This window comes from Protopterus annectens, chromosome 7.part0 (genome assembly GCF_019279795.1).
Source record: "Protopterus annectens isolate FY-2018-M chromosome 7.part0, PAN1.0, whole genome shotgun sequence".
NCBI classification, from domain to species: Eukaryota; Metazoa; Chordata; order Ceratodontiformes; family Protopteridae; genus Protopterus; species Protopterus annectens.
This window is the reverse complement of record NC_056739.1, coordinates 1,135,674,208-1,135,698,845: the sequence shown is the minus strand read 5'-3', so window position 1 is coordinate 1,135,698,845 and position 24,638 is coordinate 1,135,674,208. Positions and strand designations below refer to the sequence as shown.

Genomic DNA, 24,638 nt, shown 5'->3' with positions numbered 1-24,638 from the left:
TTCTGTGCATTATAATATATTGTTGTTCTTGTGTCCTGCTCGATGTTCTTGTCTCGAACTTTTAGATCGATGTTGTGGTAACTCGATCAACTGAAGTAGATCCATATTTCCATATATGGAAAAACTATGAATGCACTCACTATTATCACTGTAAAAATACTTTTACTGATAAAATTGCTATTTGTGCAGTTTTAATTTATTGTTCACAAAATATTTACATCTGTTTATCTTAAACTTTTTAAGTTAATTTTTCAGAAAAAAATGCCCTGGAATGCAAGATGTGTACAGGTTGCTAGAGGTGTGACATTCTATACAACACGTGTTACTGAGTTAAACTGTGTGATAGTAGCTCAGTATATACCGCAAATGGTGACTGACAGTGATTAAGCAAACTGTAAATCAGTAATGGCAGTGTCACAATCCGTCTAAAGACAACTCTGTGGAATTCTATCAGGATGAGTATGAATGCAGAGTTATGCATAGTGCTGGCACTGTTGTTCAAATGTCTTATTTACTTTCATTAAGTCAGAAATACAAAGCACAGAGTCATGAAATAAACTGCACTGAGTGTTCTTGTTTGCTTGTGTTTTTCTCTCAGTTCAGTAATAGTAAGCACAGACATTGCAAACACATTACATTACATTATAATAAACACAACATGGTAAGCACAGACATTGCAAACACATTACATTATAATAAACACAATATGGTAAGCACAGACTTTGCAAACACATTACATTACATTATAATAAACACAACATGGTAAGCACAGACATTGCAAACACATTACATTACATTATAATAAACACAACATGGTAAGCACAGACATTGCAAACACATTACATTACATTATAATAAACACAACATGGTAAGCACAGACATTGCAAACACATTACATTACATTATAATAAACACAACATGGTAAGCACAGACATTGCAAACACATTACATTACATTATAATAAACACAACATGGTAAGCACAGACATTGCAAACACATTACATTACATTATAATAAACACAACATGGTAAGCACAGACATTGCAAACACATTACATTACATTATAATAAACACAACATGGTAAGCACAGACATTGCAAACATATTACATTACATTATAATAAGCACAATTATGGTAAGCACAGACATTGCAAACACATTACATTACATTATAATAAACACAACATGGTAAGCACAGACATTGCAAACACATTACATTACATTATAATAAACACAACATGGTAAGCACAGACATTGCAAACACATTACATTACATTATAATAAACACAACATGGTAAGCACAGACATTACAAACACATTACATTACATTATGATAAACACAACATGGTGAGCACAGACATTGCAAACACATTATATTACATTATGATAAACACAACATGGTGAGCACAGACATTGCAAACATTATATTACATTATGATAAACAACATGGTAAGCACATACATTGCAAACACATTACATTACATTATGATAAACACAACATGGTAAGCACAGACATTGCAAACACTTTACATTACAGTATGATAAACATAACATGGTAAGCACAGACATTGCAAACACATTACATTACATTACATTATGATAAACACAACAGTTAACACCACAAAAAACAGCTTCTCTGTTTAACTAGTACTTTGCAAGCATATTGCTGAAGTGATGCTGGGGATATATTTTGATGTGAGCGCAACAAAACTGTTTACTGTGTAGGACTGTGTGTGTGTGTGTGTGTGTGTGTGTGTGTGTGTGTGTGTGTGCGTGTGTGTGCGCGTGTGTGTGTGTGTGTGTGTGTGTGTGTGCGTGTGTGTGTGTGTGTGTGTGTGTGTGTGTGTGTGCGTGTGTGCGTGTGTGTGTGTGTGTGTGTGTGTGTGTGTGTGTGTAGGGAAGGCAGTGGGAGGTTGCTATAGGATGGTAGTGTAGACAGTCACTCATTCTGTCCCTTACTGCTTTAATGAAGAAAAAGACATTGACACCTCTCCTATTTATTGCAGACAAATGAAAAGTTTTAGACTGGATGACAAAAGACACCATTCAGTTATGAGAACAAAATGAAATGTCAAAGAAGCTAGAAGGTAAAGAAGGGTCACTTGATGCTGATAACTAAAATGAAAGAGAAGGCCACGTCAGTCGAAGGTGGCATGAATTAATCAACAGACATGAATACAACAGATAATTATAGGACATAGAACTTGGAGAGTGTGACGTGTGCTAGAAGGAAGCAGGGAAACACACAGCCATAGTGGGCCAGTTTCAGGGAAAGTATGACAACCAGATAACGAAAAGGAAGTAAAAAATACAAAATATAAAGATACAAAAAATGGAAGGCAAGAGAGCACCTACATAGACTTTGGTAAAATGTCATTCTTATTAAATGACAACTAAAATACAGAGGTTGTATTAGTAATCTTAAGAAAATAATATGCTGACAAATGTAAAAGCATTTCTCCCTTCACCCAAACCCAGCATTTTTAAAACTCACTTTTCCAAGAAGTAGAGTGCTCCTCTGCATTATGAGTCATATGGCAAGATTTAATTTTAAAGAAAAATTGAATGCCATTTAGAAGCTTTCTTCAACAATTTGGTGCAAAATGTAGCTATGTGGATTCTGGCATGCATCCAGCAGGCATTTGTCCTGCAAATCCAAAATCATGTTTTGGAATGCTCATATAATTATTTAAGAAGTTATTTTGGATTACCTGAATTCATAATTGTACTAATTGTAGAAAGGGTTCATAATTTTCAGAATAATATTAAATGTAATTTATATGTCAAGAACTTTTTACAAAGAACATTTAACACTAAGGCTGACTTGGACTTGATGCAATTAAATAAAGTGATCACACCCGTTTTTTTTCCTCGTTTGTTTTGTTTGTTTACATGTATTATGTCATTCATATCCTTAAGGATCTGTGTGAAAAAAACAAAACAAAATGTTGTTACAAATTAAAACTGAAAATGCAAAATGTCATGGCAGTTGCAAAGAACTGCAAAGTTATAAATTACAATAAAGTTGTTGCACAATTAGAAGGACCAGCTCACGCTGAGCTTTGGTGGTTAACACGGACTCTTTAAAATGAAAGTAAATAAACAAAGAAGTTTAATTCTATCATTCTCTGGCTTCACAATATAAAATGCATGCTGTCAACTCTAAATCTGATAAGAAGATAACTCATTAGCAAGAGAGACTTTAATTTGGAATTCATTTACTTTGCTACTCGTAAAATTTGTCTGTGCAGTTCCATTTTTTTATGATATTATGAGATCCAGAGTGCAGCGTAAAAACAAAGCACAAGCAACTTCTGTGTTCATTGCTCCCAAAGGAACCATTTCTTCTGAAAGCTTTATCTTGCATTTTCTTTAAAACATCATAGCTCATTATGGATGTGTGAGACCAGTTCTACCCATGTTTGACTAAACATATTCTAATGTGGTAGGTGCACAATGGGAAACAATCGCTGTGGTGCTAAACAGAAATGAATGCCTCTAGCTATTTCTGGTTCATCTGGGGTACCTAAATTAACTGTTTACACATTTTCTGGATAACAAGGGGTAGTGCTGCCAGATTTAATAAACCTTTCATTTTGTTGTTTTATTTGCAACATACTCCGTGTGAACAGGTGTAACTAGAATATTACTTTGAATTTTTTTCATATTTATGATAACATTTTTATAATCTGGATATTTTGGTTTCAAACTCTGAATCTGTTTGCTTTATTTTCTGAAAGAAAAAAGAAATTTAAACAAAAACAGGTACAATTAGATTAAGTTAGTAATAATACAGAACAACTGGACTAAAAATATTAAGACGGTTTCAATATCTGTATTACGAAAACAGTAGCTTTTGTATATATTGTTGAGTGCAAACTGGCTGAGGTTTTATCTTGATGAATTCAGCTTGCTGATGTTGAGCTCCCCGATCACTGGTTTTCACTGGAAAGTCATTGCCAGTGTGGTTTCTAAGTCTGTGTCAGCAGTGATTCATTTGCACAGATTTTTCTTTTTCTTCATGATGCTGCAACCATATAGCTTTTTTACATAAATCCATGGATTTGGCAGGCCTGCCTCTCACATGAGGGGTGTAGAGGAATTACTGTTCTGCACAAAAAGCTTGTTTTTTTTCTTGGGATAAGTTCCCAACTAATTGTGCTTGATGATATGGTACCTTGTTGAGTTGTAACTTAATCCATCATAGCAGAAAGAAAAACAGGTTGGACTGAATTATTTTCACTTTCTTATACAAAGAACTGATGTTCTCATGTGGGCAGACCTGGAGGTTGCAAAAAATCTTTCCAATTCACTTAAGTTTGGTTAAGAAAAGTAAAGCCACATATACATGTATAACACAAAAACTGTATAGTGCACATGCTGGGGGTCATTGCACATTTTTTTTTACAGACACAAAAATACTGGATAGAACACAAACTATTCAAAAGTATAGAGTCCTGTTTTAAAAATAAGCAGCTTTCCAATACATAGAAACACATTTCACCAAACCATCCTGAAACCTTTTCCCAAATGATATCCTTGGGATCCTTACCTCCAGAAAGGAATTTGAATTCCCACAGACAACTGTTTATGGGTTAATTGATGGCAGCCACATAGTTTTATACACAATTCATGAATCTTCACTTCCTGGATTTTCTTTTAGAGTAATTTTGATCAAAGGACCATTTTGTTCTCTTGCTTTGGACTAACTAAAAGCCAGGAGTGCATTTCACTGGAGAAAACCAATTCCCAGAGGTACAGTAAGTCTTCTCTTGCTCTGCAGTTGCAAATGGTTGACTGGCTAGTAGATCACAGGTAAATAAAATCTTGGTTACGAATAACAGCTGGTAGATGAATTTCCAAGCTATTTCTTTCACCTTAAAATCATTAGGGATCCACATCTATGGGCAAGAATGATGGGCCTGCCAAGTGCACTGGAAGCACTATTTTATTATACTACATCATTCCTTTCTTTTATGGAGGACTCTGGTTCAATTCTCACTACAGACATTAGCTGTAGCATGCACCTAATTATTTTTGCACCCATGACCTTTTCCAAAATGTCTAAATCAACCAAAAGTAAAATATATGACTATAACATGACTGAGCATTAATGGCATTAGTGTCATGGACACTGATTTAAATTAAGATTGCTCTAAAGAATGTTTGCTATATATAGAAACATATATGCACTGTTATAAATAGATATGATTTTGCATTAAAAGTTAACAAATCCATTATACCTTCAAAGAAAATGAATTTGCTAAGAGAAATCTTTTTCAAATAAACTGCTATGATTTACTTTCAAATGACTTGTAAAAAGACACGTATTAGTTTCTTTCCACATTAGACCAGAGTCATAATTATCTCTTTCACATCTAATTTAATTTATCTGGCAAGACTTATAAAGAATCATGCTTGTGTTTGTCTCACTTCTTACAAATAGAGTATATCTTTCACAAAAAAGAATATGCATGACTTCCACATCTGGTCTGTGCTTTTTAGTTCATCGTTATTTTTGTCCCTGGGCTTAGTTGTGCCAGATACCTTATTTTTTTCCTCCATCTACAAGTAGCCCCCCTTTAACTGTTTATTATTATTAAAATATTTATGACAATATTAAAAAGCAGTAGGAAAGGACAGGTACAGAAATGGAGAACAGTGGAAATGGGAGGGAAAAAGAGCTCCATTTGACCAGAATTGCTTGCAGTTCCCACAGCTTATTAAACCAGATTGCAGTATAGGATATCATGACATGAATGGAAGGAGAATAATATTGTATGTAAAAACAAATTCCTTAATATTGATTTCAACTACAGTTCTGAAACACATTGAACCTCTTGAAGAGCACAATGTGAGATAATATCCCCAAGTTAATGTACATCGACTGCATATTTTGTGGTGGCTTTAGCAAATACCCCTGGTCTTTAGCAAGTGTATCTTAAAAAAGAAAAGCTTTGCAGCAAAAAATATCACTGCTCGACTGAGGGCAGTTCAGCAGCCTACCAGTAATGGCTAATGAATTTCTACATGACTGCCAAGATTCCCCAAAACAGCAGAGTCTGGACATTTATAAGTAGAACCAAGAATGAATTGTAACATATGGAATATAAGAATTTGTTTAAGGAATGGTTTGAGCTTACTGAATATCTTAACAACATGGTTACTATTGTGAAGTTAGATAAAATTTATCTTTTGTAAACATTCACAAAATATTTATGTTATAAAAAGAAAGTGCTATCAACAATATACAACTGAAGTTGTGACTACCATGCTAGCAGCAAAGTATTTTTGTGTGATTAATGCAAGTCAGGAATAGCGGAGTATCAGTCTTGATGAGAAAGGTTCAAGCTGTGCACTTTTAACTTAATTATCGTTATGGTAGCATTTTTAACACTTATATTTCCTATTTTTTGGCAATCAAATTCTCTGAGAAACCTGTCTGTTTCTCCAACATTTCCTATTTATGTTGCAAGCAAAATTTAGGTCTTTTAATCTAGTTCTGATGCTGTTTGTTTTGGGGATGTGCAAAAGATTCATCAAAACAGGTCCTCGCTTCTATGACAGGCAAATATCACCTCTCAGAAGTCTGTACGATACCAACTAAAGAGACAGCACTTTGCGTCAGAGTAGGACTTTGTGTTTACTCCCTGTCTTCTTTTTATAAGGAACCTTTGTGGACGTTCCAGTTGTAGCATTTGTCTGGTTAGGTATATACTGAAGGGGCATTATACTCCATGATAGGCCTGATAAGAGCCAATTGCAGTGATATAGTAACTTTTCTGGACCTAGATGCCATGCCCTTGTTTATAAGTTGAGCAACATAGAAAGATTTTCTTACTACTTTGGGCACATGTTAGTTGAAGGCTAGGTTACTATCTATGTGAGTTCCCTGATCCCTAACTAATGAATCAACTTTTAAGGGTGTTTTTTTAATGACGCAGTTACCTGGGGTGGCAGACTTCCCAAAAGGTACTATAATACATTTCTTGGTATTGAGTTTTAAGCCATGGCTTTGTCACCAAGTGTTTGTCTGTATTAGACCTACCTGAAAGGTGTTCTTGACTTGGGGTGGATTCAATGACTGCTTAACGTTTGCAATCATCTGGAAACTTGGTTAGCCAGAGGCCTTTGGCATTGGCTTTAACATCTGAGAAGTAGATGCCAATGAAGAGTGGGCCTGGCACAGAGCCCTGTAGGACTTCATTGGTGACCAACCTCCTTGTGGAGGTAGCCTCACTGATTCAAACCTCCTGGGTCCTTTCAGTGAGCCAGAAAGCTATCCAGTGAGTTATAAAAGGGTTTATACTTAGTTCTGTAGGTTTGTTGATAATTCCTGAGTGGGATATTCTATTAAATGCCTTAACTAGATCTAGGTAGGCAATATGCACACTTTCCCCTCATTGATTGCCTTAGTGATATTTCCAAAGAGGTCCAGAAGATGCAGTAAGCATGGCCTTCTTTTGACAAAGCCAAACTTGGATGGATCCAGTGTCTGGAGGTTTTCTATGTCCTTGTTGATAATTTCCCTGATAATCCTTTTTCATGGCTTTGCAAATAAGACTAGTCAGTCTAATGGGACAGTAGCTTCCAGGATATGTTAAAGGTCCTCCCTTATAGAGAGGGATGACCGTCACATCCTCCATTCATGTGGCACATAATTTGTTTTAAGACTATAGTTAGATAATGGTTCCAGGGGTCTTCATAAATCATATTTTAGACTATTCATGAGGCATCCTTGGATGTTATAAGGGCCCACTGAGGCCGTGTTCCTGGCTTTAGAGAGTGCAGCCAGTACATAACCCCTAGTTATGGTTTGAGGGGTTATGTTTGAGGATATCATTGGAGGGATGGTTGGGGATGAAGGGGGGTAAAGTTGGAACTGAATTTGTATGCTGACAGGTTCGCTATATCACTAGACTTATTGAATGTGACACCATTAACCACCAATTCAGCACATTGCTGTGTGCTGCCCTTGAGGTTACTGACATAGCTGTAAAAGGCCTTATGGTTATCTTTCACCTGGGAGGCTATCTTAACCTCAGAGATGGCTTTGATTGACCTAATTAGCCCTTTTAGTTGCCTATTTACTTTGATGAAAGAGTTTTTCTTTCTTTATGGGAATTACCCTTCCTGATTTTTGCCATATTTTTTTTCCTTTTGTTGTGTATCCTGTTTAATTTGGGATGCCACCAGGGTAGTTTGTTTCTGGGGCTAGTGCTGGGCTTACTTCTGATAGGTGCATCAGCCTTTATGAGCCTTTGACATGGTTGTACAGAGTTTCTGAGAGCATTTCATCATAGGCTGGCGTTTTCTTGGGGTTTGGAGGGGCATTGAATTTTGACAAACTATCACTTAACAGGTAATTTGCCTTGGAATCGTTCCTAACTGTTACGATTTTTAATAGGATTACAGAATGGATTTTGATTTTGAAGAAGACAGCTTTAGAGTCAGACCTTACCAGGGAGAATAGACACGGGGGGGTGCAAAGTCCTGTATGTTGGAGCCTCTAGTGGGCATATTCACTGTTTTCTCAAGGGTGTTTGTATTTACAAAAGCAGTAATCTCTGTGTGTCTGTAGATTTGAGGTGGTTTAGGATCCCCAATCTACAGAGGGGTAATTAAATTCTCCCATGAGTTGGGTTTTAGGTTGGATGCTACATGTCTCTAGAAGTTCCAAGTGTGCATTGTGAACTTATTAGGACATTGAGTGTGACCAACAGCTGGTTAGGATATGGCATGGGATTTTGTCTGTAGTGATCTCACCTTGAGGAAGTCCAGTGTGGCATCCTGTTTGACCACTCTAGAAGTATGTTTGCTACTGATGTACATTGAGACACTCCACCTTTAGCCCTTGTCTGTGCAGCTACTGGTCTAAAAGTGAGGAAGGTACTGAAGCCTTGCACTGCTGAGGTAGTCTTTGCTGCTTTAAACCATATCTCCGTAGCTACACAATTATCTATATTCTTGAGTGTGTGGAGGGCTCAGAGGGAGTGTAGTTTTTTTTTGTATTTAGGCTCCTGGCATTGAGCAGTAATACCTTGAAGTTCTTTTGAGTTGAATTTGCTATATCTGTATGTTTGTCAATTTGGCATTGCCTAAAAAGGCACTATGAGGGTGGACAAAGCCTTAGCCAGTATTCAAAAGCCTAGGGGAAAAGGAACAGACCATCCTTGGCAAAGCAATGTAGTATGTTGGCCATATCCTCCCAAGCTGACAAATATTGGATCCCATTAGAATGACACCAGAAAGACAGCCAGTTGTTTTTGCCCATATTGTGGCATCATCTTCTGTAATGGTAATGTGCTGTTCAGTGCCAGGCTCATACCAGTCTGAAACACATAGTCTGAATGCTTCATAATGTCTCTCTTCATATAGTTCTGGGAGGTACATCTCAGGTAATTTAAACCTACATGGACTATGATGGATTCATACTGGCATCTGTGGCATACTGACTTGAGTACATGCTTGATTTGGCAGATCCTGGCTCCAGATAAGCAACTCACACTTCTCTTCTTCTAATTCAGCCTGGTTAGAGGGACATTGGTACATCTTACAATGGAGTCCCCTGTGATGAGAGCCCTAGGAAGTGTCTTTGCTTGCCTTAGGGCCTTAGTGTTTGGGGCTCCACTGAGAGTGACAGTATGTGTGGTGTTAGGTGTTGTTTTCTCTGAGTGCCTTTGGGCTTGCTGAGGCATAGCTTTGACAGTGGGTGGTCTTTGTTGTTAAAAAGATTGCTTTTGACTGCCTTACCATATAGTCTATGTGTGTGTTGTGTATTTTGTGAGGTGTGTGTGTGTGTGTGTGTGTGTGTGTGTGTGTGTGTGTGTGTGTGTGTGTGGTTTCAACAATCTTATGTGGACTTGTATGGGACAGTTTAGCCTCCAGTGTTATTGTGTAATTATAACTCTCACATACTGTGTCTGATTCTTTAAGGATTAAGAGGTTGTCAGTAAACAATAGACAGTTGCTACATTGTTCCAAAATACCCATATCCACCAAGCTGGCTACAGAGAAGTTAGAAAATTGCATATCCATAATGTCCAGTTCTTTGATTTGTGAGCTACAAGGAGGTGGTGTATTGGGTTGGAAGGCTATTAAGGGTGCTTTGTTTGTGCAGACTAGTAAGGGTGCTTTATTGGGGCAGATTAAGCTAAACAGTACTAAAGTCTATTAACATTATTGTTGACAGAATTCTGAATTCTACTAAATCTGCAGGTATTACCACTTGAGGCCCACCCAGCTGCTCTAAGGTTGTTGGTGCCCAAGCATTTGCATTACATCACTGCTTTGCACGTTACAGTTTTATGGATTGCTCTACAGAGAAAATTTGCTTTCTAGCTGTTTGCTACTATACAGGGTACTGCTAACCCATGCAAACATGCAAAATTTAAACCAGCACAGAACAAACAGAAAACTAAATAATGAGCCCTCTGGCCAATAAACTGACTACACTATGCGTCCTTCTGTGTATTTCCCAACTCAGACAGACCAGGCAAACACCCCCTGTTACAAGATGGGTAAATCCAGTCCTCTTAATGTAAAAACACTTTAGAAGAAACTCACAAGTGCGATGCTGACACAAAACGCTTAAACAACTAGCTGGAAATCCCTTGCTGAAGGTAACTGCAAGACATTAATAGTGAATGGAAGAGCAATTTTTTTTGGTTACAAAAAAAGTTAGTAAAATGTACACATAAAAGTAGGAAACAAAAGCCATCACTGAAAATAAAGTGTGATTTAGCAATCAAAGGATCTTAACTTTGCCTGGATGGCACTGGATACAAGTGAAATGCTTCTGGAATGTAGGCTAGGACTCCAAGTTTTGCTGAGCTCCAGGAAGAAGAGCAGCAGACAGTATGTAGTAAAGAGGATTTACTTCATAAGAACGAAAACCCACTTACCCGAATCACTAAATGTCGAGAGGACTTCACCGAAACCCCAAATAAATGAACACACATCACCGATTAAAAACTCCAGGTAAGTAACCATGTGTCTGGCACCACAAAAAAAAATCAAACCAAAGCAAATTAAACCCACCCATGTGGGGGGGGGGTGGAGTTTGCCCCTCTCACCCTCCCTAACTATATATACCAACTCCGAGATCACACTACAGTGAGGAAAGGGGAAAAGTTCACCATGGTGGCCAAGTGGTTCCTTTCCCACAGTAACTTTTTGGTCATCCGAGTGTTCGATCATTTGTGGTTTTGGTGAAGTCGTCTAGAAATTTAGTGATTTGGGTAAGTGGGTTTTTGTTCTTTTCAAGTAGACCCAGTAAAGGAGGTTTACTCAAGGACAGTACTGGTTTGCTGGGTGGAAACTCAGTATCATGGGTCTATGGAAACAATGGGTGGGACAAGTACATAAATAACTTATAGAACATTCAATAGCAATGAAAGAGGGAGGAAGGGGCTTTGGAAATCGAGTAATCATAAGGGGTGGAGGCCAGAGACACAGTCGTATTATAAAACAACAGCAAAAATAGTAGGAGGGCTGGGAATTTTTCAAGGAACAAGCAGGCTAGCTGCAGAGGCTAGCAATCAAATGAAGGCAATATTGGAGCTCTTTCAGAAACTTTAGCTTAGTTTGTTAGTGGGGGATGGGTAGACACAAAACACAAGCAGATAAATGATAAGCAGAACATAAAAACACTGAAGCACAAACTGGAGCAGAGACAATTCTCTCACTACTGAACTTCTACTGCAGTTTAGAGCACCAGACCATGCAGGAATTTACCAGTAACAGACTGGATTAAGGCACAAATCTGGTAATAGTGTTACATAGCTCTGCCACAATGGGGAATTACACTACAAGACTTTGTCCCGGCAGGGTGTAAAATACGAACATATAGCTTTTACAAGTAATTCTACTTGTGGAAATAGAAGTGCAGAGTAACTAAAGTCCCAGAATAAACTAAAAATTGCAATCTGATGGATCAAAGCAGAAACGTACAAAGTAGTATCACTACACAGGTCACAAGTGCACTTAAATATGTAAGCAGAAATGAAATAATTAGAATAATTTAATTATCTTTTCTTTTTTTTTTGAAAAGGTAGTTACTCACAGTTCCACACCTCTCCAAGTATTGGATAAAAGTCACCAGGTGGGGGTAGCTCTATGCTGGAAATAGCAGCTAGCTAGAGAGCAATCCAACCAAATAAAGGCAATGTTGGTGCTCTTTCAGACACTTTAGCTGAATGTATTAAAGGGGGATGTGGCAGTCACAGAATGCAAGCAGGTAAATTATAAGCAGAATATAAAAGCACTGAAGCACAAACTGTGGAAGATGCAACTCTTTCACTATTAAACTTCTACTACAGTTTAAAGCACCAGACTATGCAGAAATTTACCAGTAGCACTGTTTATGGAAAAAATGCAGTAATAAATGATTAAGGCACACATATGGTAGCAGTATTACCCAGTTCTGCCACAACTGTGAATTAAACTGTAAGACTTTGGCCCAGCAGATTTAACATACAAACAGATGGTTTCTACAAGTAATTGTGATTATTGAAATAGAAGTGCAGAATAACTAAGGTCTCAGAAAAAAAACAAAAAATACAATCAGATGGATAAGAGCAGAAAAGTACAAAGCAATATCATCACATAGGCGGTCACAAGTACATTTAAATATATAAGCAGTATTGAAATAAATAAAATAATTTAATCCAATTACTATTTTATGATCACCATTGTAACCAGGTCCTTAGAATAATGACTGTATGAAAACAAAAGGAAAATTATTGCCTGAATTCTCATTTTATTTGACATAGACACAAAAAGCAAGGAGTTAACAATATTAAATATAATAAACTGCAAGTAAACCAATTCCCTTCCATGGAAAGGTTCCTCTTTTGAATAGAAATTTCATTTAAACTACGCTTCTAATTTTCTTTTACTCCCTTAGCCCACTTATGCTAGTTTCCCTTACTCTAAATATGTAGACCTTTATATATATGCATGTGTGTGTGTGTGTATATATATATATATATATATATATATATATATATATATATATATATATATAGGTCTACTTGATATGGCCAAAATTTCAAAATGTTGACTTTCATATGGCCGAGACCATATTATCGACATTTGAAATCTCGATCATACAAGTAAAACACAAAACACAAACACAAACTTACCTTAATGCTGCTAGCAGTAACTTAAATATACCAACTCCGAGATCGCACTACAGTGCGGAAGTGGAAATCTTTCCATTCCATACTGTAGCATAATGCCGCTTCCCCATGGTCGACATTTCAAATGTCGACCATTAGAAGAGGACCCATATATATATATATATATATATATATATATATATATATATATAAAATCAAATAAAGCTTTATATATGTCATTTATAATTATATTATAAAAATGTAAAAATCACTATGCTAAAAAAGTTTTAATTCTTATTATCATGCATTAATTTGAATCAATTTAAACATATGTTTAATCTTTAGATTCATAGGCAGTTACCAGATATGTAGTTAAGGAGACCACTGAGGAATGTATCTCAGCCCCAAATGCCACAGAGCACTATCCGGCTAAGTAACCCATTTAGAGCTACACCAAAGCTTGAACCAGAAGAAACAGCCTGACAAGACCCCACAGCTTCAATCCATTGCACCAATCTCCAGACTTCAAACTTTCCCCCAACATCCACATCACCAACCTTTTCAAGACTGTTCAAGTTTCACAAGCAAAACTACATGCTGTCCAGAGCATTTACCAACCAATACTTCTGTGTACCAGGAATGCTTACACAGCAATCTTCCAACAAAGCTACATGCTGTCCAGAGCCATCACCAACCTATACCTCTGTGTACCAAGAATGCTTACACAGCAATCTTCCAACAAAGCTACATGCTGTCCAGAGCCATCACCAACCTATACCTCTGTGTACCAAGAATGCTTACACAGCAATCTTCCAACAAAGCTACATGCTGTCCAGAGCCATCACCAACCTATACCTCTGTGTACCAAGAATGCTTACACAGCAATCTTCCAACAAAGCTACATGCTGTCCAGAGCCATCACCAACCTATACCTCTGTGTACCAAGAATGCTTACAAAGCAATCTTCCAACAAAGCTACATGCTGTCCAGAGCCATCACCAACCTATACCTCTGTGTACCAAGAATGCTTACACAGCAATCTTCCAACAATCCAATCAGGATAGAAGAGCATACACACTCCCACTTTAATCATATATATACATCAACAACAGCATACAGGAAAAAATCTCTTTCAATTTCATCTCCCTTACCATCATATAGTAGTCTACATCCATTCAAATCTGTATCCATTATTTAGGTTCATAGGTGGTTACCTGGTATGCAGTCAAAGGGAAAATTGCAGAAACTATCCCAGTTATACCGAAACCCCAGAGCACTGTCTGTCTAAGTAACATGCTCCAAGGTACATAGTAGGCAGATAAAGGCTGTGGGAATCAAACCAAAGACCAGAAAAAATAGTTCATCAACAGTTCGTAGTTTCAACCTACTACATCAACGGTCAGACTCCAAAGTCCCCAGCATTCACATTATCAACCTTCCTAAGATTGTTCAAGTTCCATAATCAAAATCATTAGCCACCTGCTATGACATCTGAAACTATCACCCACCCCAATATGTTAAGCTAAAGTACTTTGACAAAAATCTAATAACCCAATCTGAATGCTTAAAGCATATACAGTCTTGCTTTAACTAATACGCACTAACAATATTGTACAGAAAAAAAGAAAACAATCTATGTTAATTTCATCTCCCTTATTATCACATAGTAGTTTATATCTATTTAAACATATGTTTAATCTTTAGGTTCATATGCTGTTATCAGACATACTGTCAAGGAAACTATTGATATGACTATCACAGCTTCTCAAGCACCCCAAACCACTGTTTGGTTAAGTAACCTGCTCAGAGTCACAAATTAGTCTGATGAAGGCTGCAGGCTGAAGGAAATGATCCATGGACCACAATAGATAGATCATCAAGAGCACACAGCTTCAGTCTACTCTACTGCACTAACTGTCAGACTTCAAACTCTCCCTAGCATTCAACTGACTAGCCTTCCAAAGACTGCTCAAATTCTATATTCTGTAATAGTCGCTATAATATGTGAGAGATTTCAGCCGTATTGCATTAATGACATATCTGAATGCTTAAGGCATATATCCTCTTGTTTAACTAATATGTGTTAAAAATATTGTGCAGAGATAAAAATATAATTTGCTGCAATACATGTTATTAAAATATGGAGCCGAAAGATGTAATCTGTAGCTAAAATATTAAGTTTGCTGCTTTTGGAAACAGCAGAAATCTGAAAATACTTTTGATTGATCTAAGTGTCAGCTAATGATCATATTTCAAACCTCCTGGGTTGCCAATTAAAACAAACAAAAGACTATTCTAGCAACACAATTAAAATGCAAATAAGACATTCCTGTCTGTTAAGAAAAAATCCTGACAAGTGACAATCACATAAATAATACAGACTTTATAATGTTGGGTTAAAACAAACTTTAACACTGGGAAAGGGAGGGGGGGAGAAAAATGAATAATTATGTGTCGACATACTGCAACATATCAGTCAGTACTCAAAAACAAATCATGTTGCTCCTGTCTTCATATTGTTCTGCCACTTTACACTATGCTGTGCTCAGGCTTCTAGTGAGGAACTTATTTCTGCAAATAAATAGGTATGTCTAAACATATTTTATGACATTAGATGAACATCCACTTAAACAAAAGGGATATATAAACCAGGTAAACCCACTGCATTCTTTCTGTGCTTGGCTATGCACCAAGCAGGAAGTCCTACTCTCGAAGTCTCCCTTATTTTGCAGTGAAAAATAAAATAGTGATTCCACAGGTTTTTTTTTTAATCTTGAGATTGGGGGGGGGGGGGGAGTAAAAAATCTGTCAAAAATCTCAGGCCAGTTAGCCTAAAAGCAGTAAAATCAAGTCAAGTTAGAGAACCATTAGGAAAGGACTGGTTGCTTTTCTAGAACACAACAGCCAGCACGGGTCAGTGGCGCTGTTAGCTTAATCTTATCCAGTTTTTTTATTTGAGTTACAGGAGAATTTGACAGGGGATACCAGTAAATTTGATCCGTATTTCACCAAGGCTTTTGATTTAGTCCCATACAGATGGCTGCTAGGGAAAATTGCAGGGACTCTGGTAGGACTGAGATAGAAGATGGCTGGACGGTAGAAGACGGAGATCTGTGGTAAGAAGGACATGCTAGGATAATGGATGTAATCAGTACTGTACCACAGTGGTCATTCCTGGTTCTAGTACTTTTCTGTCTGTTTATTTGAAACACATGAAAAAACAGAGCACAGGAGCAACTATGTTGCTGTTGACACAAATGTGTTGGAGCAGCAGAGGATGAAGTAAGAGTTTAAGGAATGATTTGGAAAAGCTGACCTAGTGGGCAGGAAGGTGTCAGTTTAAATTCAATGTAGATGAATTCATCAGCACTTGGGAATGAAACTACTAGTGAAAGAGAAGTAAAAGGATCTGGGAGTATCTGCCAAACAAGGACGGCACTATAGGAGCTGAGTGAGAAGGCAGTGGCAACAGCAAACAGAATGCTTGTATGTACCCTATGAGGAATAGTCTCAAGAAACCTAGAAGCAAAATAAAATATAAAGGGTTAGTTTAGGAATAGTATAAAATGCTGAAAAATAAGAAGTAGTAAGTGTGCTGGCATTGCTTAATTAGATATTGGCATCCATGTAAAGGAGTAGGTTATTTAGAAACAAAGTCTATAAAAATAACTGTGCAAATGGCAGCTGGAAGGACATTAACAAAGTAAAGAGATGTAACATCAAGCAAGATAAAGTTAGAACATCAAGTTTCAGATAGTGCTGGAACACCATGTTTCAGATAATACAAGACTGAGTTTCCATGGATTATTAAACTACAAAGAAACAAGGACAAGAGAACAAAGAAAAACTGTTATACAAAGAAAGAACTGTAATACATTAGACTGAGAAAAAATATTAGACATTTTGGTATAAATATGAGTGCGTATAAACAAGCTTTGGGAATTTGCCATAGAGAGCTGACAGTACCTGTGTTGCATGCTTGTAGATCCGAAAGGAAAATGTAATAGTAAAATGCGTATTAACTGAAACAGTTTGTGCATTTATTGTACTTAGTACAATACAGTAATAAGACTAGTTGGTCACAATAAATAGTTAAATATACTTTGGTATGCATGCATGTAAATGCAAGTAACAGCAAGAAACCAACAGAAGATGTCATATAATTGTTCATGTTAGATATGTTTTACAACCATATGTTAAACAATTGCCTTAATTTCTACAGGATAGCTGGCATTTTATACAAGAAGTTAAAAAAAGTTCATTGGAAGGATTGCTATTGGTTGGTCACTGTAGATGTTTGTAGTCTTTATATTTCTACCTCATGTAAATTGGGATTATTAGCAGTTTCACATTTTTTTAAAAGATTTGGATAATTTCATGGATATAATAGACATTTTAGAATTTTCCTCAACAAACAATTGTTTTATGTTTAATGGGGAATTTTTTCAACCGTTATATGGCTATGGGTGCAAGGGTTTCTCCTATTTATGCTAATTTATTTATGGGATATTTTGAACAGCTGATTTTGTATCAAGATCAATATTTTGTAGATTATGTTCCTTTTCATAAACAATATATGGATGATTTATTTTATTGTGTAAGGGACGGATACGCTATTTTTGGAATTTTTGAGGAGATTCCAAGATAGTAATTTTGGACTTCATTTTTCTTCAGAGTTTAAAAAAGAAGGATATGAGATTTAGATATTACTGTTTATATAGTTAGTAATTTGATACAAACTACAATGTATAGGAAACCTGCTTCTGTAAATATTTTTCTTTTTGCTATTAGTGCCTACTCATTTCCAGAGTTTTTTAACTTATGGTGACTTTTTGGGAGTTAAAAACTTATGTTCAGAGTAGCCTTGGAAGTGGTTGATAAATTAATTTCAATGGGCTACACTAATATTCATTTAATGCAGCCATTTCAGAAAATCAAGGATGATAGTTTAAAAAAGAATGTCAGATTGATTATGTATAAAAGGAAAAGGAAAGAACTGGTTAATAAAAATCTTGAAGAAGTATATTTTGTTATGTACTGCTCCCCTTTTGTAGAAGGGGTAGCTCATATATTAAAGCACCACGGGTATATAGTTACTTCAGATTCTGTTTTGCATAAATTACGGTTAGAAGTTTTTGACAGAAATTCACCAAGTAGTGGTAATCATTTCGTACATTCTGTTTTGGAGATTGAGGCATGAAACGGCGTAAGTAATGTTTAACGTGCTTATTTAGATTCTAGTATTGAATTTAATATTGATGATAACTGTTTTAAATACCTAGGTAATGATAATTATTATCAGCAGTGGCTTATGGTCTTTAATGCCCCTGTAATAAATGTTATATTAATCAAACAATGAGACAGGTAAGGAGGACAAGACTATAACAACATGATAGGGACATCAGGAATGTCTCTGAGACTAGTCTAGTGACTGCATTTCTTGAGAAGCATAACCAAAATCCTAAAGATTTATTTATTTTTTTATTATGTATGCATGTTCTTTTCTTCAGCTGTATTATAATGTATGTAACATTTTGTTTTCTAAGGAAGGATGGCATATTTTTGTATATAATCCACTGCAGCCAAATGGTTTAAAGAATGAAGTACTCTAAATATCTTTCATAGGCTTAATAACGTGAGTTTTTGATCAATTTGATTAAGTGATTAATTATTGTTGCAGAGCTATTTAAATACTGTTACTATATATTGTTTTTAGAACCTTTGAAGGCATAGCTGAAGCACTAATTTGTTTGTCTGTGACTATTTAAATAATAATATTGTTGACCAAACTACCACAGTTGCATGTGTTGACGTCTGGAAAACTGCTGTTCTGCTACCTACCTTTGACTGCATACAGCTGTAACATTACAGTGGTTTCTGATTAGAAGCACATATTGTACTGTGCAAACCTGAGTGGAATCAGGTTTGTATGGTGCACATGTTTCTGAATACCTGCCCATGTATTCTTTGTTTGATACCCAAAATGTTAAGATACAGAAACTGAATTTTGTGCATTTTAAACCACGGTGTGAAACAGTAATTTACTAATAAAATAAAATAGCACATGCCAAAAGTGCATGTGTTCTTTGGTGGATATCAGGCATGTAAGCCACTCATAAACGGACAATATTGTATATTTTAAGCCAAGAGGTAAAAAACAAAAACAATGATTTGCTAATAATATAGCTCATGTCAAAATATCATAGGATCATACGAGTTTACTAGGCTATTGGCCTTGAGGCCCTTATAAGCCTAGCCAAGAGTTTGGCCCATGTTTAGACACATCAGTACCCAATGCCCCTGTCCAGCAGGGACATGGGTGGAATCCCAGGGGTATATTTTCTGTTTCCCATCCAGTTATCCATGTTGCTCTTAACATGGGGTAAAGAGGTACTCTGCTTGATATGGAGAGGGAGTCTATTCCATAGACAAGGGAGTCTCAGGGACACAAATATGTCCTGCCAACTAGTCTTGTTGATGTCGCAGACCAGCTTGAGGCCATGCATGTGGGTTACTAGAGTGGAGCTTGACTTGTGGATATGCAGCAGTCCCATCAAGGTGGGGTTCGCAGTCGCCTTGTATGCCAGACAGAGGTCACCTCTGAGGAATCTGTATGGAACTGAGAAGAGGGATAGGGCTTTTAGTCTATCTGTGTAGGGTAGATGTTGGAGGCCCTGGATTCACATGGTGAGGAACATCTGTGGTCTCGCCAGCTGCTGCATGTGCTTTGCGAGGTACATGCTGAAAGGGGCATTGTACTCAATAATGGGCCTAATAAGGGAAGAATACAGGGATGTTATGACCTCCTTGTCCATGGATGAGACACCCTTACTTATGAGCTGGGCCATGTTGAAGACTTTCTGTACAACGGAAGCAACATGGTGGTCAAAAGTCAGGTTGCTATCCACCTGGGTGCCCAAATTCCTGACGACTGATTGCATGCTTAGGACATTGTTAATAATGTGATAATTTGTGGGGACATCACTCTCCCCAAAGGGCATGATGAAGATGCATTTTTTGATATTCAGCTTGGGGTCATGTTTCTGGCACCAGTCATTTGTCTGAGTGAGACCCTCTTGGAGGATGCCCACATCACTAGGGGAATGGATGACAGCACCCAGCTTGCAGTCATCTGCAAACATGGTCAGTCATAGCCCACTGGTTTTGGTCTGCACCTCAGAAAAATATATCCCAAATAACAGAGGCCCCCAAGACCGAACCCTGGGGTAAGCTGCTTGTTATGGATCTACTGCTTGAGGTGGCTTTCCCTATTTTGATTACATGGGTACTATCAGTGAGCCAGTTTGCTACCCATCTGGTAACATATGGATTGATGCCTAGTTGAGAGAGTTTATCTATTATGCCTGAGTGGGGAATAGTGTCAAAGGCTTTGGCCAGGTCAAGGTAGGTGGTGTGCACTGTCTTCCCCTTGTCCATTGCTTTGGTGACTGTCTCAAAGAAGTCAACCAAATTTAGCAGACATGACTGCTCCTTGACAAAGCCAATCTGTGTGGGATCAAGTATTTGGAGGTTGCCATTGTCCTTGTTAATGAGGTCCATGATCCGTTCCATGGCCTTGCAGATCAGGCTAGTTAGGCTGATGGGTCTATAATTTCCCGGATCGATGAACACTCCACCTTTGTGTAAAGGGATGACAGTGGCTGTCCTCCACTCAGCTGGGATGAAGCAAGTACTCAGGCTTTGGTTGAACAGGGTGCCTAATGGTGCTGCAAGTTTCTGCCTGAGTTCATGTAGGATGCAGCCTGGGATGTTATCAGGTCCCATGGAGGCTGTATTTTTTGCCTTTGAGAGAGCAGTGATGACCTGTTCCCTAGATATAAGGGGAAGAGGCCAGGTACTGGAGATGTCCTGATTTACTGATGGGGGGACAGAGGGGTAAAGTTTTTGCTGAATCTGTCAGCCAGAAAGTTTGCTATATCTACAACATTTGTATATGTGGTGTCCTTGACCATCAGTTCTGAACAGATCTGGGTGCTTCCTTTGAGGTTGTGGACATATGTGAAGAAGGCCTTATGATTGTCTCTAGTAGATGTGGCCAATTTGGACTTATAATTTGCTTTGGAGGATTTCAGTAGTGCTCTTATTTGGTGGATATCAAAAATGTAAGCCATTCTGAAACTGACCTGGCAATTTTGTGTGTTTTAGATCAAGTTGTAAAAAAACAAAATACTGATTTGCTATAAAGTAGTTCATGTCAAAAGATCAGATGTTGGTTGGTAGACATCCAAAATATAAACAATGCAGACATTGACAGTTCTGTGCATTTTAAATAAACCAAGATGCAAAAAAATATGGATTTTTTTTAATTAAATAGTCATTACTTTGACAGGTATCTTACTTGTAAAAAGCTTGATTTTCTATTCCACATTTCCAGAGGTGTTTACAGGCTTCAGGTGTTGTGGCAAAGTATGTTAGGATTATTTTCTTATCCTGTCAAAATATACATAGATACAATAGATACATTACAATTGTATACTCATTTATATAACAGTTATTTAACCATTCATGCCTTGCTAAATATCAGAGCAGCACTGTGATCATTATTTTGGGGAAGTATGAGCATCTCTGCAACTTTTTTAATTCTATATCTATCTCTCTCAGTCTTGTCTTGAGCAAAACAGAAATCAGGCAGGTAGCACAGCCAGTAATAGCAGTATGCCTTCTGTGATCTGACTTGTTTTTACCTGAAACTGAACTATAGTAAGGACACTGCAAACCATGCACAACAAACCTGCATGTCTAAATCAAATGTCATATCAGCTGCTTTGTACCTATCCATATCGATAAATATTTGATTATATTTACTTGATGGCAGAAGGAACTGATAAGCCTGCTTAGACTGCCATTTTAAATGCTTTAATATTTTACCTCTCCTTATCCCCACCTTCCCTATTTCCCACTTTTCACCTGTCTCATGTCTTCCTGAATACCTCTGTGGATTTCTTCTCCATCACCCATTTCATGGGTCTACAACTCTCTTTCTCAAAAAGTACTTGTGGAGGTGCAGGGCATAAGTAGTCCCTACAATCCTGTCTGTTCAGAGTGAGCATTTAACATTCAAGATATGATCTTGTTCATAGGTTCATAGATTAGTACTAGGCTAACTGCCCTTGTGAGCCATTTTAAGTCTAGCCATTTATCCCTTGTGAGATTCAAACCATGTACCTTGTGTTTGTAAGGCAAACACCTTAACCATTAGGTCACCCTCCCAACCCCAGTATCATGTTTTCCCTGTCTTGTCTGGTTTTGATTGAGAAGACTTCTAGTTATATTCTTTCCCCCTTATCCCATGGATGTTTCTGATAGCTTTCTTCTGAATTCTTTCCAATAGACAGTTGCCACTTTCCTTATATGGCCTCCAGAATTGTACACAGTACTCAAAGTATAGTCTGGCCAAGGCCATGTAGAGTGGAACCATTAGCCCCTTGCTATTGGAATCAGTCCCCCTTGAGGATATATACTGGGTTTCTGCTTGATGCTGCTATTGTCCTTACACTCTATTCCTGGTGGTCTAGTTCAAGCGTGATCAACACCCCCAGATCCTTTACCTGTTTTTTTTGCCATCAGTTCCATTCCTCCTTCCTGACATTTCACACTGTGGTTATCATGGCTTAAATGGGGCACTTTGCATCTGTTTGCACTGAATCTCAACTGCTACCTTTTAGTCAACTGACTCAACTTTTCCAAATCCTCTGCTAGACTTTCCCCCATCCCCTACCATTGTGTCATCAGAAAGGAGGTTGACTGTCTTCTCTGTTCCCTCAAACATATTGTACTGGACCCAGGACAGTCTCCTAGATTACTCCACAAGTCACTCTCCTAATTCATGATATTGCCCCACTCACCACAATTTTCTTTGCCCTGCCATGGAACCATGCAACAATCCAATTGTTCCTTCTTGGTCCTTCCACCAGCCCTTCCAGTTTTACTGTCAGTTTCCTGTGTGGGACTATATCAGATGCCTTGCTGAAGTCCAGGTAGACTATGTCCTCCTGTACTCCCATCTCCAGGTCATCTGCAGCCTAGTTATAAAACGTGACTAAGCTTAAATGACAGCTCCTTCTAATGGTGAAGCCATGTTGGTTGCTGTCCTGGTGATTGTTGTCCTCCAGAAATACCAGCAGCTTTTCCCTAAGGATTCTGTCAATGACCTTCCCTGTTACATTGTTAAGCTATCGAGTCTGTAGTTTCCTGGGTGTCTTTCTGCTCTCCAACGTAACTCAGTTGTTCTCTTCTACTCCAGCTGTACGTCTGCAATAGCCAGTGATCCACTGGGCAACTCTGTCAGGGGATCCACTAATTTACTGGCCACATATATGTGGACTGTGTGAGGTAGCCTTCTACTCCTTGTGCTTTATCCTCAGTAACAGCAATTTGTTCCTTCCAAAATTCCTCACTTCCATGCCTGGTTTCAGTCTTCTCTTTGCCCATTTTGCTCTGCATTCTTTAGCATGGCACCCTCCCACTGTTTTAATTTCTAAAGATTGAAACTATGTATTAATTTTTTCCTCTGTTTTTTTTCAGTCTTATCTGATCACCCTCCCATTTTTGCTCAGCCTGACCATTTCTTTCTCCCCCTTTCTTCTTTTTGCTATGTATATAAAAACACTCCAGTCCCTTATTACTCCTTTTTGCTATTTCAGTATCAAATGTAACCTTTCCTGCCTTTCCCATCTTTGCTGTCTTTTTGCTAGATTACTTGAATTTTGGCTCCTCTAGCTTCCTACCTCCTCCTTTCCACCTCTTTTAGGCCTTACCTTTTGTCTTAATTGCTAGTTCTGTGTAACCACATGATCCTTCTTCTGTTTTTTATCTTTTACTTGTTCTTTACTCCGTTGTTCATAGGCCTGAGTCGTCCACCCTCGACTCATTACAAAAGCATGTTTACTTCCTCAATTTGCATCTAGAGTCCTAGCTCTTCCTTGACAACCGCCCCAGTACAACTTAATTTACTCTTCTAAAATCTGGCTTTTTTTCCCTTTACTGAAAAGTACACATTGGCATAACAACCATTGCTAAAGGGTATCTTAACCTGTACATCTATAACACCCTCTGCACTGGGTAGATCCAAGTACAGAATTCAGTCCTTTATAGTAGAGTGCTGCACTGTATGCAATGTGGTTAAATGCACTAAAGAGAACATTTTGCTTTACTTGGACATAGGGGCTATTATTTATCTAATGGCTTACCTGTTCTCAAGTACAGTTTCAATAAGATGAAGTCAGTGTTCATTAAACTACCAGAGTAAATAGACAGCAAAACAAGTTTTTTTTAGAAATACTTACTTCATACTGAATTAATAAAGAGAAAATAATACAAATCTTAAAATGTACTAACTGTGGAGCAGTTTGAAGCTGTCACAATCTCCAAGGAAGAAAAAAACCCAGTCTTAATAATGTGGGTTTAATCCACAGTGATACATATCATAATTCTAACTACACACGTCGGCAGTGATATATGGCAAAATGAGAGGTATAAAAAAGGACAAAGGGAGACT

The 24,638-nt window shown here is 37.6% G+C and overlaps 1 protein-coding gene across 1 annotated transcript in view; it reads right to left on the bottom strand.

The window, feature by feature from the left end:
• FRMD5 (FERM domain containing 5) overlaps nt 1-24,638 on the bottom strand; it is a 1,150,824-nt gene that overhangs the window by 576,634 nt on the left and 549,552 nt on the right. Inside the window, exon 9 of the mRNA XM_044077712.1 lies at nt 21,480-21,571. Coding sequence (XP_043933647.1) covers nt 21,480-21,571 — 92 coding nt within the window. The remainder of the gene's footprint in view (nt 1-21,479; nt 21,572-24,638) is intronic.